The sequence below is a fragment of the Colias croceus genome, chromosome 1 (genome assembly GCF_905220415.1).
Source record: "Colias croceus chromosome 1, ilColCroc2.1".
Lineage (NCBI taxonomy): Eukaryota > Metazoa > Arthropoda > Insecta > Lepidoptera > Pieridae > Colias > Colias croceus.
Window position 1 is genome coordinate 11935905 of NC_059537.1, and position 19556 is coordinate 11955460.

Consider the following 19556-nt stretch of genomic DNA (forward strand, 5'->3'; position numbering starts at 1 on the left):
AAAAAATTCCACGCAAAACTATGTTTCTCATAAAATGTTCGGCCTTCAACGCTTTTAAATGTGGGCTGAATAAATTGTTATTGATAGATCCTCTTTTATTGTTTGTTAACAGAGCGAGAGAATACTGTGACACTACAATTATTACTCTGTGTATTTCATTGTCATTTTTAAATGCTGACACGTTTTAATACATAATTATTAGAGATAAGCAAAACAAAAAATGGTCATGTTCGAGTAATAATAAATAATGTAACGTGGGTCCCTTTCGAAATGTAGCCTGCTCCCCGTTGATGTGAGTTAAGGCCGCGTGTCTCAAGGCAACTGTCGGAACTATCGCCTTTCCCAAAACAAGTGCACTGCAGCCAACTTCGATTAAAGTAATTATGTGGTTCGATGTACGAGAGATTGATATGTGCTAACCATCGTGCGAGTCAAGGTCAGCTTCTTAATGCTTTTGAGGTGTCAAAGCTTGCGTACATGCGGCATATTTATTATTTTAATATTGCTCTACAATCGGGAGTCATACTAAAAAGTGAGAAGGTACTCCAGTAAAGTAATAGTCTGAGAATTATATCTAAATGGCATATTATTCATTAAACATCTTTTACAAAATTCGAGTGATAAAATGTACGATTCGAACAAGTCATACTCTACTTCTTACAAATTAGTTACCTACATAATTGCAAGAGGACATTTAAAAAGTATTACATTGGTATGTATTTTTAGCGAATTTACATTCTTATCAACGTGCACTGCTGTTTCGTTCAAGGTCGCCTTACCTCCATTCATTGTTTGATAACAACATTATCGTTATCCGCGACTTAAATTTTATTTATACTTTATTCGGATTAATAATAAGTTTAAAAAAAACAAGATTAGCATTACCTGCGAATTAAAATAGGTAAATTAATTGCGAGTTATATAACAATAAATATTGTCAATATTTTTGCTCCGCGATTAAAGAGATACTGATTTAGTTTACCGTATCGAAAAACAAATATAATATGGGTACATGATTTTTATCGTAGACATGACATTAGCGCATACCTTAAGGTTATATAATATATGTACCTATAAGATATCATAAAAAGATTATGAGCTTAGCATCATGCTATCTATATCTCTAACGTCATGCAATAATTGTACAATTAGTCTGCCCGTGACCGCGCTCGCTGTAACCGTCCCGATAAAAAACTTTATGAATTATTGCAGTCTTTAATTTTCAAGTGTATACTTCCAAAACCTTAAAAAGCAATAATATTTATATAATTACCGTGTGAACAACAAATAGGGCGTGTCGGTGCGCAGCGAGTGCCAATAGCACGTAACATTGACGATGTCAATCGACGTGGAAGGTGCAACAGGTCTTGGCACCTGGCGGCCAACCCTTGAGCTCTATACGACGGTCACGGCTTCCTACGCGACGTTTCTAATGCATTTCTGCATCTTAGAGAGATTTTTGCATACGATATTGTGATTGTCAGTTGAATTGACAGCAATTATGTTTATTGTTTCTTGTCTTGATAGTACAAAACGAGTGACAACATCGTTATTTTTATCACCGTTATCTTGTTTTATTTTTAAACTGCTATCAAGCTAAATCTAGGATCGACAAAAAAGGAAATTCAAATTAGATCAATGTCGAGCAACAACAAGTGAATTATTTTTTTGTTGTTCATTTCATACTAAAAAAATAACAACGTGAAGGTTGTAGAAGGGTGAACTGGCTATCAAATTGTAATAAATGAAAGTCATGGCTGCAATGTGAGCAGTTTTAATCATAAATAAATTTATTACGAAGTTATTCGGATTTTCTACGCTTGTCGTAGCGTTTATAGCAATAGATTTTCAGAATATCGTATGGGGATTATACTATTTAAATAATTTAGTACATGATTGATGTGCGATTAAATCATCGCTGTAACAAGTACCTGGACAGCATCCAGAACGTTCGTACAAGTGACACCCAAGCCCTAGTTATTTTATGACGTTCTAAGTCATTCGATGCTTGTTCACGCATTATTCACCACAATCATTGATATCTTGACGGACGTTCGTATTACAAAGGGGGTGTGCTCTTCGGATTGACCGCAGTCGCTTGCGCCGCGACGTCGGAGCGCGCTCGCCTGCCGAGGTCGCCGCGAAGCCGTGTACACCACGATAGGTCAATACACTTATTCGCGTGTAAACCTTATCGCCTCCCCATTATCGCATTAAGCCTATTTCGGTCGAATATCGATTTCTCGCCCAGACGAGTGTAGTCTTAGATTTTTATGAGCGGCAGTGCGCGTGTCGCTCGTCGGATGACATCAGTTAAACTACCACGCTGGAAACAATAGGCGCTCAGTGCATGCAACGTGGCCGGGTCGAACGCACGAGGGCCCCGATGGACGAGCCGCGGTGCGCGACATGCGAGGCCCTGGGCCGACGCAGCCTGTCCAGCAAGCTGCTCCAGGTGGCCACAGCGCAGGCGCACATGAAGATGTGTTCGCAGGCTTCGTCACCTGACCACTTGCACGATTCGGATCTCGCGTCACGTGCTCTTGCCGCGAAGCGAAGGAAATCGATTGCCGGTTTCAAACTAAATCTGCCACCAGATGCCAGTACTAAACCACCTGTTCAACCCCGGCAGAATTCTGGCCGCCGTAATACTTGGTGCTCGTGAGTAATATTATATTTATTTAGCCCAGCCCAGTGATGACTTTTACATAATGACTAATGTTATTACTGCTGGTTAACAATCTCATCATCCTTATCATTTCATGTCTTATCTCTACCGTAGTTATCACACTTGGCTACGTGATTGTCTCTTTGATTCTCTGATTTTGAAAACGATTTCCAATTTGCTTTGTTCCTTATGTACTTATAAAGTATTGCGCTTCTGTTTATATTGTCATGCATAGCGATTGCGATCAGGTACAGCTAACCTTGGAAGTATCGACTTGAGAATCGGACTTCGCTTAATGAATATCGATGTATTGTATTAAGGTAATGCAATTAACTATACAGGGTTACAGGTTAAGTCGACCTATTCCTGTTAAGAGCGTATAGTAGGGGTCAAAACAAATTGATTTCATCTTATAATACCATATCCAAAAGTTAGCCGTTGAAGAGTTATTGCAATTTTAATTTTTTTCTTGAAAATGCCACTTTATCTTCGCATTTAGCGTTTAATTTTTTATTTTACTTATTTGGTCTCGTTTTTTTGAGTTTTTATGTAAAGGTTGAGTTAAACAATAATTCTCAGCAATAAAAATCCATATCGCTGCAAACAATTCAAAGAAATGGCTTTTAATCTAAAAATAATAACATTAAAGTAATTTAGTTAACTCGTTTTAAAGAAAGATATTGAAAAAAATCTCTATGAAAATGTCTCTGCAGATGTTTTTAAAAACATGTGCATGTTCTTAGCTATGTAAAAAGGTATGATAACCTCAGGTAGCATCCGTAGATTCCAAGAAATCGGGGATAAACATGGGACAGTGTTAGTAAAGTACAACATCAGAATAAATTTTGTCATAATTTATTTTTCTTAAAAACTTTACAGTTCCTGCTCAACATGACTTCCTCTATTGCGAACACATATTCGAAACCTTTTCCGCAGAGTACTCTTAGTCAAGAGCCAATTAACAACTGGGGTAGTCACCCCAGTTGTTAATTGGTTCCTCATCTTATTGGCTGCATCGATAATTTTTTGTCGTAAAATATCAACAGATGGAATCGGGTTAAAAAAATTACTGGGAAAACTACCATAACGCTCACTATTGGGCTCCGAAAGCACGTGGAAATCCTAACAAGAAGAATCCAAAAAAATCACAAAGACGATTCAGTCTTAATGTGTGGATGGGGATAATTTCAAATAAATTAATTGGACCATACTTCCTTCCGGACAACCTAAATGGTGAAAATTATGAGACCTTTCTGCGCCAACATTTAAGCGACCTACTTGAAGACATACCCCTGACTTTGTTATGAGACATGTGGTTCCAACATGATGGCTGCCCTGCACATTACAGAAGAAGTGTTAGAGAATGGTTAGACATCAACTATCCAAACAGATGGATCGTAAGAGGTGGGCCCATACCATGGCCGGCTAGAAGTCCAGACTTAACCCCCATGGGCTTTTACGTATGGGGGCATATGAAGAGTCTGGTGTACAATGAGCCGAACCCGATTCCATCTGTTGATATTTTACGACAAAAAATTATCGATGCAGCCAATAAGATGAGGAACCAATTAACAACTGGGGTGACTACCCCAGTTGTTAATTGGCTCTTGACTAAGAGTACTCTGCGGAAAAGGTTTCGAATATGTGTTCGCAATAGAGGAAGTCATATTGAGCAGGAACTGTAAAGTTTTTAAGAAAAATAAATTATGACAAAATTTATTCTGATGTTGTACTTTACTAACACTGTCCCATGTTTATCCCCGATTTCTTGGAATCTACGAATGCTACCTAAGGTTATCATACCTTTTTACATAGCTAAGAACATGCACATGTTTTTAAAAACATCTGCAGAGACATTTTCATAGAGATTTTTTTCAATATCTTTCTTTAAAACGAGTTAACTAAATTACTTTAATGATATTATTTTTAGATTAAAAGCCATTTCTTTGAATTGTTTGCAGCGATATGGATTTTTATTGCTGAGAATTATTGTTTAACTCAATCTTTACATAAAAACCCAAAAAAACCCAGACCAAATAAGTAAAATAAAAAATTAAACGCTAAATGCGAAGATAAAGTGGCATTTTCAAGAAAAAAATTAAAATTGCAATAACTCTTCAACGACTAACTTTTGGATATGGTATTATAAGATCAAATCAGTTTGTTTTGACCCCTACTATACGCTCTTAACAGGAATAGGTCGACTTAACCTGTAACCCTGTATATGTTATAATCTCCATGTACGTTTGACGTAATTCTGACGATTCTCCTAATGTTTATGCACGTTAATTTTTACGGAAATCAAGAAGCGCGACCTAAACTAATCGATGCGACATGGTATATTTTTATTTTATAAAATTTTCCATTGTTGCTGTGCTGTTTCAATTCGTGTTAAAGTAGTTGAAACGAGTACAGAGACGTTAATCTGGATCATTACCGAAGCATAGTAGCGGAAGGACCAATTTGTGCAACTTGGCCCTATTGAAGCAATAAGGATGCAGACGGGAACGTCTCTCTTGACGGTTTTACATCTAAACCAATGTGATTTGATCGATGGCCCTTGTAACATGCGTGCATTTGTACAGGCGATTCCTGTTCAGCTATAATTTAAACCATTTGTTGATATTAAACTCAAACTCAAACATTTATTTATTCAATTAAACTTCGTCTAGAAGCACTTTTGATAGTCTTACCATTTTCCAGCGATTTTGAAAGCAGTTTCTACGGAGAAGAACCGGCAAGAAACTCCATAGTTGCTCTTATATAAAATAGGTTGTATTGCATATTTCATAAAATTTATAGTTCAAAGTAGACCTTCACACTGCATCTTAACACAAACTTATCTGCACCTATCGTAATGAAATTTTCCACAAAGTTACACTGAAAATCGAAAATAAGGATAACGAGTATCTATCTTGAAAAACATTTTGAAATACAAGATTAACAACTGCGTATTTAAGGATGTTTATTATGGACGATATTGTCAAAATAGTAATAAGTTTTGTAAGCTGCTCCTTAGATAAAAAAAAATCGTTACAAATAGAGAAGCTTTCGTCTTTTTGCGAATGTCGGTTAAATAGTTTCAAACACACAAGCCATGAACTCAACTGGGAACAAAAAAGTTAATTGCAGTAGTTAGTACATATTTCTAAGAAGTGGTATTAGAATTATCTATAACAATAATTCCCGTCAATTACTTGTCATCGCAAAAAGTCGCACTGTAATCAAACACGTCGTTATTGCCATATACATACAGACATACATACTAGTAGTTATAATAGTTATGTAGTTTTTATTGTAATTTGAAAAAATACTGTCCAATTTTTACTAATAAATACTTACAAAAAAATCAAAGAATGTAAAGATGATTAATATAATTGGTTTTGTTGTATTGGTTTTTCAGTAGGTAGGTTTTTGCGTTAGGTGTAATAAATATTTACTTTTTTCGATATGATTTATTATGAACACTACATTTTAGCAACCTTTAAAAAGTTGCAATAATAAGCAATTTTTCTTAAATAGTTTTTATGTTTTACTAATAATTTAAAAAATACTTTGAATTATTATCAAATAAGTAAGGTTTGTCATAACTCAATCTTTGCATACCTTAACTTCCTGCATGTATGATGCATCATGCATACTATGATGATGGGCCATCGAAACCGCCAAATGTTAGACACTTATCTCTATTACTCATCAAAAATTACTTTGTCTTTATTAACTAGCAACTAGCAACTAACTAACTAGCTTTCCGCCCGCGGCTTCGCCCGCGCAGTAAAAAAAACCCGCATAGTTCCCGTTCCCGTGGGATTTCCGTGATAAAACCTATCCTATGTACCGGGGTAAAAAGTAGCCTATGTCCTTTCTCGGGTATCAAAATATCTCTATACCAAATTGCATGCAAATTGGGTCAGTAATTAAGGCGTGATTGTGGGATAGTGGCGAGTCACTTACGCATTTATAATATTAGTATGGATTTAGGATCCTTCCTTTGCCTCAAACGTCAGAAGCAACAGAAAGTCTTTATTCATACATGACATAATACTTGGTGCGTGTATTCTTAATTGTGGAAAAATAATCCTACGCATAATGAATTTGTGGTCAAACGATACATGTATATGCGTTTACATTGTAAATGTAATGAGGAAGAGTAGAGATACGTCACGTTGTGAATCAGCCGTAACTGAAGCCCTTAACCGCAGACTTTGGGATGTATTATGCAATTGAATTAAATAAATTATGACATGGCTAGGTTTTACTATGATGAGCTCTAATGGAAATTACTCGAACAGTTTTTAAGTGTAAATTGTTGCTTAGGAGCTAGCGCGCACGAGCAACTTTTGTTTCCGCAACTATTTTGTCTCTCCCATCAACTCTATGGGAAGTTGCGTCGCTACGTGCGCGCACTTTCTTACTAGCCCATAGAGGTGATGGCGGATACAAAATAGTTGCGGAGACAAAAGTTGCTCGTGCGCGCTAGCTCTTAATGTAAGCTGATGAATCGGTTCTGAATTTGGAGGCTGCTTTAATTCACGGGAAAAGGGTTGTAAGAAACCAAGCTGAGTCTTTCTGCAGTGCCTATACTCTATTTAAAGAACACTAAATCTTTTCATTTCAAAATAAAACATGGTTATAACAGAGATTGTAGATATTCATATGTTGTGGTTATTTAATTTTAAATCTACTTAAATCTTGCTATCCGTATAAATACATATTTAGTAGTAGAGCGCGTAGGTGTTAACATAATTTAACATTGTTTGTTTATTAATCATTCATATAATCAGCACGAATGTGTAAAAAAAATTAATTACGTTAAAAGCATCACTGTCAACGACAGCTCGACTTATTAAATAAAATGTTAATATTAATGTTTATTGCACTCAATAATATTTGACCTCTCGGACCCTGAGTGCTATAATCGCCAATTAATAAATAGATTTTGCTGTGAGGTCATACCATGAGATCATCGTTATGCACAAGTGTGTAACCTTTAGATATTCCGCAATTTGAATATTATTTCCTCTATTCACATTTTATATGTAGCAACTTACCGCATTCGTATAATTCTATCATTTTCTTTAAAATACATACTTAATTGTGGAAGATTTAATTGTGAATGATTGTGAATGATTTGATTCTGTTCCAATGTTCTGATATAACGGTTATTGCCAAGAAAAATTACTTAAGTTCAATTTTTGTAAGAACTGCTTATCGGATACTTGGTAGAGTTTCTAAGTTATTTCTGGAACCCATTTCTCATAATGAAATACTTTCAGACGCGACACGAAATATCTTCAAGTTCACAAAAGTGAAGAAATATTAATGACACGATTTTGTTTGGTAACATTTCTAACAATTTGGAACTTTTTTGTATTCATAATTCGTAGCTTGAAAATTATCGTAAATATCAATTGACGTTATAAAACTTTTTCCCACCGCCTCGGTGTAACAATGTGTGCGTCCACCGCACGGTTGCAGTCCTTGAAATGATTGCATTATACATACAAATCAAATCTTAATGAGATAAAACTGTAGGTTGGTATCGTAGCGCATACAAAATGCGTATTACGTGAATATCTCGTGTACTGATACAGCAATACATATTCATGAGTGTTGGTTACAATTTGCAATTACTATTTTACGGTCACTTGTTACTGTAGCACACTGATAGATTCAGTTGTTCTGTGTAGTGTGCAGTTTGGTAACGTTGTTGTCTAAACGGAGGGTACAACGTAGTTTTATTGCAAGTCGCTGAGGATGATAAATATCTTGAAGTAGAAACGATATAGAACCTCCAGTTCTATGTGGTGTATATATTTAACCCGTCTAGCGTCATACGCACAGATGTTATGCGTCCCAAGTATGTCGAGGTAGTTTACGAAATCTAGCTTTTTTATGACTACCGAGTTTGAAAATTTTATTTACCCTATTGTTCTATAATTATATGCCATGTATGATATATTTTTGGAAAGAGGAAGAAACTAGTTATAGCATAAAAATGTAATCATGACGATATATTTTTTCTATAAAATTATAAAAAAATTGATTTTCTTTTGTTTTAATTTTAATTGCTTACATACCTACTAACACTTACATGATAATGGTGAGTCATCAAATGATCATATTCACGTTTTCATATCACTACACGATTGCCAAATACATTCACTTATATTTTCACACATTTAACACAACGTATTTCACTATGAATAATAACAAATATCCATTATTCACAAACAAGAAAAAAAGCGCCATTTTGCGTCTTCCGCACTGAAAAGTTGAGACACTTTTTCACTGAGTATTCTTCAAATATCCCTAAAACCAATATCATAAACGTATTCTACGTAAAATTTCCAGTAATATACGTCTCAATTATCACTCATCTAATTATTCCTCTCGGCATAATTCACAATCCAAATATTCGTTGAACAAGACGAACGTTACAAACTATGGCCGATGACGCAACTCAATCAATGATTCACTTTTTTTTTTTTTTTTTTTTTGTGGTTTTAGTCTGTATTTCCTGTCTCGGAGTCGTGTCGATTCGAATTATAAATGTTTAAGGCATAGAGAAATATTTTTTATACTGGAAACATTCACTTGTACGTCTCTACTGATGACCTTCAATGTCACAGCGTTTGTGCGCAGGACGCTCTCAGTACAATTTGAGTTACGCTACAACCGCTGTGCGTAGGACGCTACACGGGTTAAGTGTTGCATAAAGCATAGAGTAAACTGTGGAGCATCGGTGCAAGGATTAATTGATAAAGCATATTCTTGATGTATTTTGATTTCTGCCTTAAGTTACTCTCTTGATATTTTAACAGGTACGGGTAACCGGCCACATCTAAGCAATACTTAGTCAAGTTATAATTTTAAGTCCAAAACAATTAAATGTATAAGATGAGATTCCTCTGATTGACCAACGAAAACAACAAGCCATAATTGCGGCAAACAGAACAAAACGGTTCAGCTCCATTCCAGAGCTAAGTCTGGGCCCGTATTAGAGCATCATTCATTAGTCCGCATCATTAACAATGGCAATATCATGTATCTTTGATAAATTATTGCTCAGGTGGCTGCCAGCCCTGTGTAATGACCGCGGAAATTAAATTAGCTCAACGCAAATTATTATCTAACTTGCGTCAGTTGCGAAAATAACCATACTTCACTAACGTGCACAAACGGTTATTATTGTTACAATCGCATAAGACGAGAGGCTTCGCGTAGCTCGAGTATCGATTCAATTAGAGCAATGATACCGCTGCCATAGGTACTTAGGGTTGCCGGGCTAATTTTGGTGTAGCGTCGATTGTAGGTACAACAAATGGATGTATCGTCTGCTTTCTGTAAATAAACTACCAGACGTTTCTGTCTAGGTCTGTCGTTACATCAATACGTCTGGATACATGCGAATATTTCATGTTCATGACTTGTTATAATTTTCTTTCTGTATGTTGATCATCCTCTTACTGCAAAATCAAACAAGCTACTGGTTTTATTGACCATAAATAGTTATACTAACAAAGCTTATATTATAACAATGATTTAACGAGCATTATATAAGCTGCAATTTCAATGTAACTCGAAGCATGAGGGACAATATGCGGAAACATTAATGACACTGACGCCTCGTGGTTTTAATAGCGCTGTCTTGTCATCTCGCCTCTAATAAACTTAATGCTTTGTTTACACTATTGTCATCATAAACCATAGCACATAATTTGTGTAACAATTGAAAGGTTAAATGATTTAACCAGTTGTAGCTATTTTTATAAAATTTAAACGAACGTATTTGTTTTCAAACATTTACGGAGAGCATTTATTATCTTCTCAAAATACCGGTTCTGGGCACCTGTTCTCTAATTTTATTTGTGTGTAATGCTGCCGTGTGCCTTACAAAAACTGGCTTCATCTGGTTAACCTTGAACTACACGATGGTATCATGCAAACATTTCAAATAAAAGTTAGACTGCGAAATTTTGATCCTCGTAAAGGATTGGGCTACCGCGGCCTAAAGCATCGACTAGGTGTCCGGAGGCGCCATCGTAGCCCCGTAGTAGATAGAGCCGTGCGCGCGCCGCTCGGCGGCCGGCTCCCCTCCCCGACCGCCCCCGAGACAGGCCCTGGCCCCAGTTCGCCGCAACGCGTCGATCCGGTCGCTCGCGTATTGACGTTACCGCTACAAACACAGCTCTACCTCAACACGCACAACGCTCACTAGAATTCACAAAAACGGCTCCGTTACAACCCAAAGGTGGGACGCACTCGTCCCACAAGCTACAAATATTACAAGACGAAGCCATGCAAACCAAACTAATAAGTACGAGCTACTCGTCAATCATGAACAAACAGGATCTGCTCAGAGAAGTCGTCGTCAAGTACATCGACTACTTCTACCCTGTGTGAGTACATTTTACCTTCCCGTCCGACGACGTGGCGCATTGCGGGTTTTTACGGCCATCTTAAGGAGAACTTTGAGATCTCAAGCCATCCGCGGCTGAAGAGGTAAGTCGGTGAAGGTTCCAGTGAAGTAGCCGGCTGCAGCGAGACGAGAAGTTACGATTGGCTGACGTCAGCGCCGCCTATTGAACCTAAACTATGATCTGCTGCTGTATCGATTAGTGCACTCAAGTTCATACTAAATTTATGAAACGTTATAGAATAAATCACTCTGTCGCGTCGTTAACCTTGAATGTTGCATTACTTCGGATAATTATTTTGGTCTTTGTTGAAAATAATTATTTCTCATGCGATAATGGCCTTTATGTGTGATATGTTATGTTTTTGCTTTATAGGTGTTTTCTTCATAAAATAACTTATTCACTAGACTTTTTTGAACGTTCTAAATGAAGTCATTCATAAAGGAAATTCGTGATTTGCGAAAATAAGGAAAGGCACCATTGCGTGACGGATTTGCGTGACAAATTCTCAACTGGTCCCTTGGTGGCCCAATCTCGCCCTTTGTTGTAAAATATTATTTTATTTCATAATCTCATTGCGCTCGATTACATTTTGTGTTGGTTGCTAAAACATTGACAATGCCTATAACAATATGGCACACACTGAGAAAAATTTTCTTTAGCAAAGTACCAATTTAGCTCGGTTAAAAATTATTTTGCTGCATTCAATTAAGACATATTTAAAATATGCATTAAAGCTTTGCTAGTATTATACAAGCAAGTATTGCTAAATATTCTTGGCTATTATTAAAAAAGTACTTATTTATTTCAAAATTACCGACTCGGTCAATATTACCTTTACCGAATTAGGTTCAAAATAGACAAGCTTACGTTATTATTTAATGATAAGCAAGTTATTTAATTTTAGACTTAACCATAGTTGGCTACTATTTACACAGAGTTTGGTTAAAAATAAACAAGCTTACATAATGATTGAATGACAAGTAAATCATTTAAATTTAGACATAATATTATTTGGCTAAAATTAAATAACTTTCTATGATGCATATAACCGTGTTTCTTACTTAAAAACAAACAAGTAACTTATCTATTGGGAGATAAGCACAGCTCGGCAATTAACAATGGAGCGAATACTATTTTTGACCGAGTAACTTGATAAAAATGAAACAAGGAATTGGCTGCGTAGCCCGCAAAGTCAGCCATTTCTATCAAATCATAGTCGAGTGACGAACGTGTCTGTTGAAGCGCCGCCTCAGCACCTACAAGGCAGATTCAAATTTACATTAAAAACTTTTCATCATCATTTTAATTCAAACTATTATAGAAGAGCAAGATGCAGAAGACAAACTATTAGGGCTCAAAAACAGCCATGGACAGCCGTAGAACTAAAGTGGCAAGACTCTACAGAGACGAAGCTAATTGCTGCAAAATAGTTAACTATAGCTCCAATACCTCAATACAATGAATATGCGGCTCTTAAAAAACCCAAAGGATATCTTCTGGTGAGTTCAATTTTTTTGAATTTTTTGTCTGCTTTAGTTTAATTACTTTTGTATAATATTTACTTAGGTTTTTTTTATTTTTTACAGCTAGAAAAAGATTGTGAAAACCAAAGGACAATATATCACTGAAAGCTTCCCCACAATCAAGCCAAAAATATTTGAATTAGTAAGTTACTTCTGATCAAGCCAGATATTGTCATATACTTATTACTTTATTAAATACCTATTACTTTAGTAAATTACATTAGGTAGGATATAGTTCCCATATAATATGTAAAGAGCTTATTGTACTTAAATTTTTTTTGGTGCAAAAAATGTTTAAGTTTTAGCATTTATGATCATTTTCCCGACGACGAATGTGAATTATGTTTCAATGAGAATAAATTCAAATGTTTAAAATAACGGTTTTACTTGTTGGGTTGTAATAAAATTATTAGATCAAAAAGATTACTTATTCTCCTAACTTATTCTATAGTTTTTGCCTAAACTTTTGACTTATCAAATACATATAAGTACAATATTTAGATGTAGTAACTTGCTTACATTACCATAATGGTTGTTTGTTTTTATGTAAACAAACCTAAACCACTTTCATTATAGAACAAACTCCAACATCGCGAAATAAAATCAGCTGTTCCGTAGATTTTGGCAGAGTAGATAATTCCACTTTTGTATATGAAACAGCTGATATTTCTTTTACGATGTTGGATTTGGCTTTGGATTAGGTATAGACCTAATTAAAGTTGTTCAGGTTCGTAGTGTGAGTCATTCCTTAAAAGCTTACTCATGATTTATATTTAAATTTGTTATTGTGAAAATTAAAACACAAAATAGTTATTGTTTCTTGACATTGTGAATTGTGTACTATTTTTAAAAGTAGTAGTATCTAAGTGTAAGTAGTATGTTACTTGAAATGATTGTATCGTGTACTGAATAAAGCTAATTTCATTAATGTGCATAATTTTCTTTCAGTTTCTTATAAGTTTTTGGTGTGTCGGTAAAATGAGTGTTATTTTCCTACATGAACGTTTCATTGGCTTTTTTTCCGACATGCCAAAATTTTGCCCCATGCACTAATGACAAATGACAACATATCGAACTAGGTAAATATTTTCAGTATGAGCTGACTTCACATTGCATACAGGGTGTAACAGAAAGGGGTTACACATCTAAGCAGGGCGTGATGTACCTACTGATGAAACTGAACAATTTTCCCAAAGAACATAATGTCAAAAGATGAAAATAATGGAGAGGTTTAATTTTTTTTTTCATCTTTCGACCCATTTTCCTTGGGAAACGTTGTTCAGTTTCATCAGTGCATCACGCCCTGTTCGGATGTGTATATCCCCTTTCTGTTACACCTTGTATAGGTTTTACAAACATTCACAGGTCAGCTTATACTGAAAATATATAGCTTAATATGTGTCGTTTGAATTAGTATTTGCAACAAAGTATTTTAGCTATGGTTACCTAATAAACCCGCCTAAGAATACAAAGTAACTTGGCTAAATATACCAATCTTAATTGACTAGAAAGAACAGAGTATATTTAGTTATAGTTAACCAATGAACACGATTGACAGTACCCAGTAACTTGGCTACGTATACAAATTTTCAATTGAGTAGAAGTAACAAAGTAGATTGGCTGTCCCTACCCAATAAATATGATTAACATTATCGTGTTACTTAGCTAGTTTTACGCAACAACTTTGCTAAAAACAACAGAGCACGTTGGGTATTGTTAACAGAGTAACGCGATTCACTATAGTAAGTAGGTAGGTTATATTTACTGAGTGAATAGGTTAAAAGCAACAAACCTTTAATACGTATTTTTTGACCAGCTTAGTGGGTTTATATTACCAACATACGTTAACAAAGTTGACTTGTATAATTTTAGCAACAAACTTTGCAGGCTCCCTCCGAAGCAAGTTACTCGGTTGTAAATAGCAGCAACTTGTTTATTTATAGCCGTCACGTTTTTTCAGTGCACGAAACGTATAACACTAGAGATGAATTCCTTATATTCATTGCCAGTCTGTTTCCTCACTTAATTAAGTAATGATCGACACGAGTAAGTGTTGTGAAACGCAGCAGCGAGATGTAACGGTCGTGAGGAACATCGCGCATGTCGACATCGGCTACACCCGACGATTTCCCTTCATCGACCTTGGCTCCACACCGCGCAACCGACGATAACAATGTGCCACTGCAATGCACCACGATACCACGATAATGCTAATCTGTTACCATGTTGATCACACGCTGCCTTTGTACGATCCATTGTGCGCACGTAAAAATTTGCAACAACTGCGAAATCTTCGCTGTGATGGGCAATTAATATGCCGTTGACACAAATACCTGTTTACGCTCAACAAGCATCTTCATAATATGTCATTGCACTCCTCCTGAGATATGGTTATTTCATTCTGCCCAATGTTTATTAAAAGAGATCGAAGCATTAATGCTAGGTCAGGTATAAATGTTTCTAAACACATCAATCACGCTCGTTATGTGTTGCGCATTATTTTTGAATATCGGCTTTTAGGTTACAAAATAACAATTAAATCGTGTGACTCATTCGTTGTATTGAATTTTCATGAGCTCAGGTTTGTATTATTCCTGACCTTTGTTACATCGTTTTTCTTTAAAAACGTCGCATTCTGATTCACCACCGCACCGTTGGCTATTTTGAATACGTTTGTTTTGGAAACGCGCGTCCTATTTATATCTGTCTATTCAATTAGGTACAATTATATTGACTGAGCTCTCCAATGCTCATGCGAACCGCTAAGAGCGCGGTAAACATCTCAATAAATAATTTAACGCCCTCATTTTTCATTCCGCTCGCATTGACGACTATATGCATGAAACACATTGCGAGATCGAGCGAGAGTATTTGAATGCTAAGATCTTTACGTTTCAAGTACGTTTTATAATTTAATCACTTATATCTCCAGGAGTCCATTCAATAAAAGATATTTTGGTTGAGAACTATAATACGCAGCATTACCTCGAAGCAATAAATGTCAGTTTTTAATTCTACCCATCAGTAAGCTTCAGTTGTAATCTCCTCTTTTTTAGTTGAGCATCACATCTCTTTGTCAGTGTTCTATTTAAAATGCCTAGAAGCCATTATCAAAGCAAACACGTGCGTAACTACAGATCCCTTTGTCTAGTAAGCATCGTCGTCTTTATACATTTTCACATACACTACGTTGGCAATTCATTTCATATGGTATGATATGAATTTGTCAGATTGTTTAGATTCTATGTCTTCATTACTTAGAACTTTAGTGAATATTACACACATTTCATTAAAATAATATTTCTATTTTTGACGGTGTGTTTTGAAATGTTTTTGTTGCCAGTTGCATTTTGTTAACTGACACTGATGAACCCGTCTTCTATTAGTTTATTTGGCAACACTCACGTTGCTCGCAAATTGTTCATTAAAGTCACGTCTGTCAACGTTTTGTGATATACAATTTCACAAGACTGGAAATTTTATGTGCTGTTGTTAGATATCTTGCATTTGGAAATTTATTTTACAATTGTTTTTAATGCTACGCTATAATCCGTCTTCGTCTTTGTTTAATTTATTACTTTCTTCGTATCTCCAATTCCGCCTTCAGTATCACTTTTTTATTCGTCTCGTTACATACTATCTGTAATTTTGTCAACACTATCCTTGCGCAATCTGAAAAGTGCCGAAACTTGTTTTGTTGATATCCATTGAGAGAAAGCCAGTTTTATTTGTCTGTCATCGCGTTGCTTTCTAAATTGATATGCCAATTAATCGACAATTTTTATTGTATCCCACAATAATAAAACTTCGAGTGGTAGACGCTGATTTCCGCGGTGTGTGTCGATTCCGTCGGTGGTCGTGAAATTGTCGAAGGTTATTCAATACCATTCTGACAGTAATGAACTGGTTGAAATCGATACGGGGCCGCGGTCGTTCTCAACGCTTCAATGCTCGTCAACTTTGGCGTTGCTGCTCACCTCGTTGCCGGCACGACGGCACGGATCTGGCCGGAGAAAGTCAAGTACGTACCTACTCATATTGTGCCACATTGGCTACTGAATTACAAGAGTATTAGATCATAAACTCAGCTTCACCGTTGTACAGGAACATGTCTCTCAAATGTTTTAGAAACCGTTCATGCGTTGCATGCCTATGTTTGATGAAAACGTAAACACGAGGGAAAGTTTACTTTTTGTGTAAATTTTAATGATTTGCTTAATGAGCAAGTGGACAGTTGGGCGAGGCACTACACCTTACCGAATATTCATTGTAAGACGCATTACATCACCATTCATTATAATACCTAATTTGTAAAACCTGTACATCAAAAGTTGACTAATATTGAAAATAAATATGTGTCCGACTCCACCCACGTGGATTTCAGTTTGCACGGCGATTTCTTTTAGCAAATTTATCGGACTATTGTCAATTGAATGTTAATACAGATATGTTATTTGACTGTGGTCAATATTTTAAGTTTTCTTCAACAGATATCACTAGAACGCAAATATGTTAAAATGAAAATTCTAATAATTCTCCAAATGTTTCACAATTCTAATCTACCTTCATAATTTATAGTGCAATGTTTCAAAACTATTAAGTTGATTAGGTTAGGTTTTCTTAACAATAAACAAGCGTATTGTTTGGCCGGAGTAGGTACACGTTTGTTCAAATAATGGCCGGCATTTGGTAGAGCCCAGAACACTTAAATATTTACCCACTATGATCTATTTTTTTTTTTTTTTTTTTTTTTTAAATATATTTTTGTTTGTTTTTGTTAGTGTAATCATCCGGATATGCTTGCCTTGTTTTCACACATGCGTACGAAGTTTACAGTACAACGGTATATTTTCCTAGTCGTCTATGATAGGAAGTCCTTGTCTTCTCGTGCGGTAATAGCGGATGTTTTGCCGATTAACTTCGAGATATGAAACGGATTTGAATAATAACTTAGTATCTTTATGTGCCCACTTGATAAGCTTGCGATTCGTGGAATTTCTAATGCAGTAATGTGGAATTGACCGTCGTTTTTAGGGTTCCGTAGCCAAAATGGCAAAAACGGAACCCTTATAGTTTCGTCATGTCCGTCTGTCCGTCTGTCCGTCTGTCCGTCTGTCCGTCTGTCACAGCCGATTTACTCGGAAACTATAAGTACTACAGTGATGAAATTTGATGGGAATATGTGTTGTATGAACCGCTACAAAAATATGACACTAAATAGTAAAAAAAAGAATTGGGGGTGGGGCCCCCCATACATGTAACTGAGGGATGAAATTTTTTTTTTCGATGTACATACCCGTGTGGGGTATCAATGGAAAGGTCTTTTAAAATGATATAAAGTTTTCTAAAAAACATTTTTCTTAAAGTGAACGGTTTTTGAGATATCAGCTCTCAAAGTCGTAAGAAGTATGTTCCCCCCCCTCTATTTTTATAACTACGGGGTATAAAATTCTAAAAAAAATAGAGGTGATGCATGCTAATTAACTCTTTCAACGATTTTTGGTTTGATCAAAGTATCTCTTATAGTTTTTGAGATAGGTTGATTTAACTGTAAATAATAAGTTTATTATATTTGCTGCTACGGAACCCTTTGTGCGCGAGCCCGACTCGCACTTGGCCGGTTTTTTTCCTATATATGAATAACATTATGTTTATGATGAATTTATCTTAATTTGCTTCTCTTTACACCTTGTATGGTTTAAGCTGAATATATTATGTCAAACTTGTTTTGTTAAAAATGGTTTCTAATAATATAATATTCCTATTTTTAGCAATGAACATAGCACAGCTGAATCTATAATGACCTAGTATTTTAAAACGATTCGGTTACACACTTCATGAATACGAATTACAATTTAATGAAAGGAATGAATATTTAACAAATTAATCACGGTACCTTTGTTTTGAAGTATTTTAACTCGAAAACGACCGATAAGAATTTTATTCACGCATTGCTCGTCTACGATAACTCGATTTATAAATGTTGTGCTTTTGAATGATTCTTCTATTAAATTCTCAATTTTATTGCATTCTTTTCTTGATAAAGAAATGCACTAAGTGGATTTCTTAATTTTAGATTATATAATATTATTAATTAAAAAATAGAGCCACATTATCACATCTCTAATTGATAAGTTTCTAATTGTGCAATTTTTTTGTTACAGCGCATCTGGCACAAGCGCCGTGGCGATCGACAACAAGATCGAGCAAGCTATGGTAAGCTATTTTTTTTTATATTATATTTATTTCGAATAAGATTAATTTTCCTTTGTAAAAATAAGCAATACAGTTAGAGATTTCAAATGCGTATAAGATATAGTACACAAGTCACAATTACACCCTGATTAGAGCGATTCTTAGTCTAGAAAGGTTTTCGAAAAGCATCACTATTCGCGAAAGATCTAGGCGAGACGGGAAATGAACCTGTAGTACATTAACATGGGTAAAAGTTAACCTTATCTACAAATACAGACATCGAGTCCACGGCGAGTTAAACGAGACTCGGGAATGCCGATTTCCTATACTTTTGATGTCCAATTATGCCGGTTTTATGGTTTCTTTCATCGTCTCAATATAGTTAAAGTAAAGATAAGTGCAATCGTCACTATGATGATCTGATGAGTCTTCGTTATGTTCGCTTCTAGAGAGTTCCAGATAAGTAAATCAAAACAGTTTTATAAATTATCTAGACATTATCTGCATGATGAGCGTATTCATGTAAATAAGTTACGCTTATGCAATCAAATCGTTTGATACATTCTACGCATTAAAGCGATCAGTTGATACTCAATAATATTAATAATATTTAGAGAAATTTTAAACTACAATGTACTTGTACTCGTTACTACGTGACATAGTTTAACCTAACAAAAGCACAGACAAACATGGCAATCAAAGCGTCAGTTTATTGCATACGAAATGCCTCGTACAGGTGTGAACGTA

The 19556-nt window shown here is 35.5% G+C and overlaps 1 protein-coding gene and 1 long non-coding RNA gene across 3 annotated transcripts in view; both read left to right on the forward strand.

Moving 5' to 3' along the window:
- Nucleotides 1–19556, forward strand: part of LOC123690872 (protein bunched, class 2/F/G isoform-like) — a 142632-nt gene that overhangs the window by 109668 nt on the left and 13408 nt on the right. For both annotated transcript variants that reach the window (XM_045634986.1, XM_045634976.1), the window contains one exon: nucleotides 18779–18830. In XM_045634986.1, the coding sequence (XP_045490942.1) occupies nucleotides 18779–18830 (52 nt within the window). The remainder of the gene's footprint in view (nucleotides 1–18778; nucleotides 18831–19556) is intronic.
- LOC123690886 lies at nucleotides 12017–13542 on the forward strand. The gene is made up of 2 exons (XR_006751344.1): nucleotides 12017–12590; nucleotides 12678–13542. It is a non-coding gene; the product is annotated as an uncharacterized LOC123690886 (long non-coding RNA).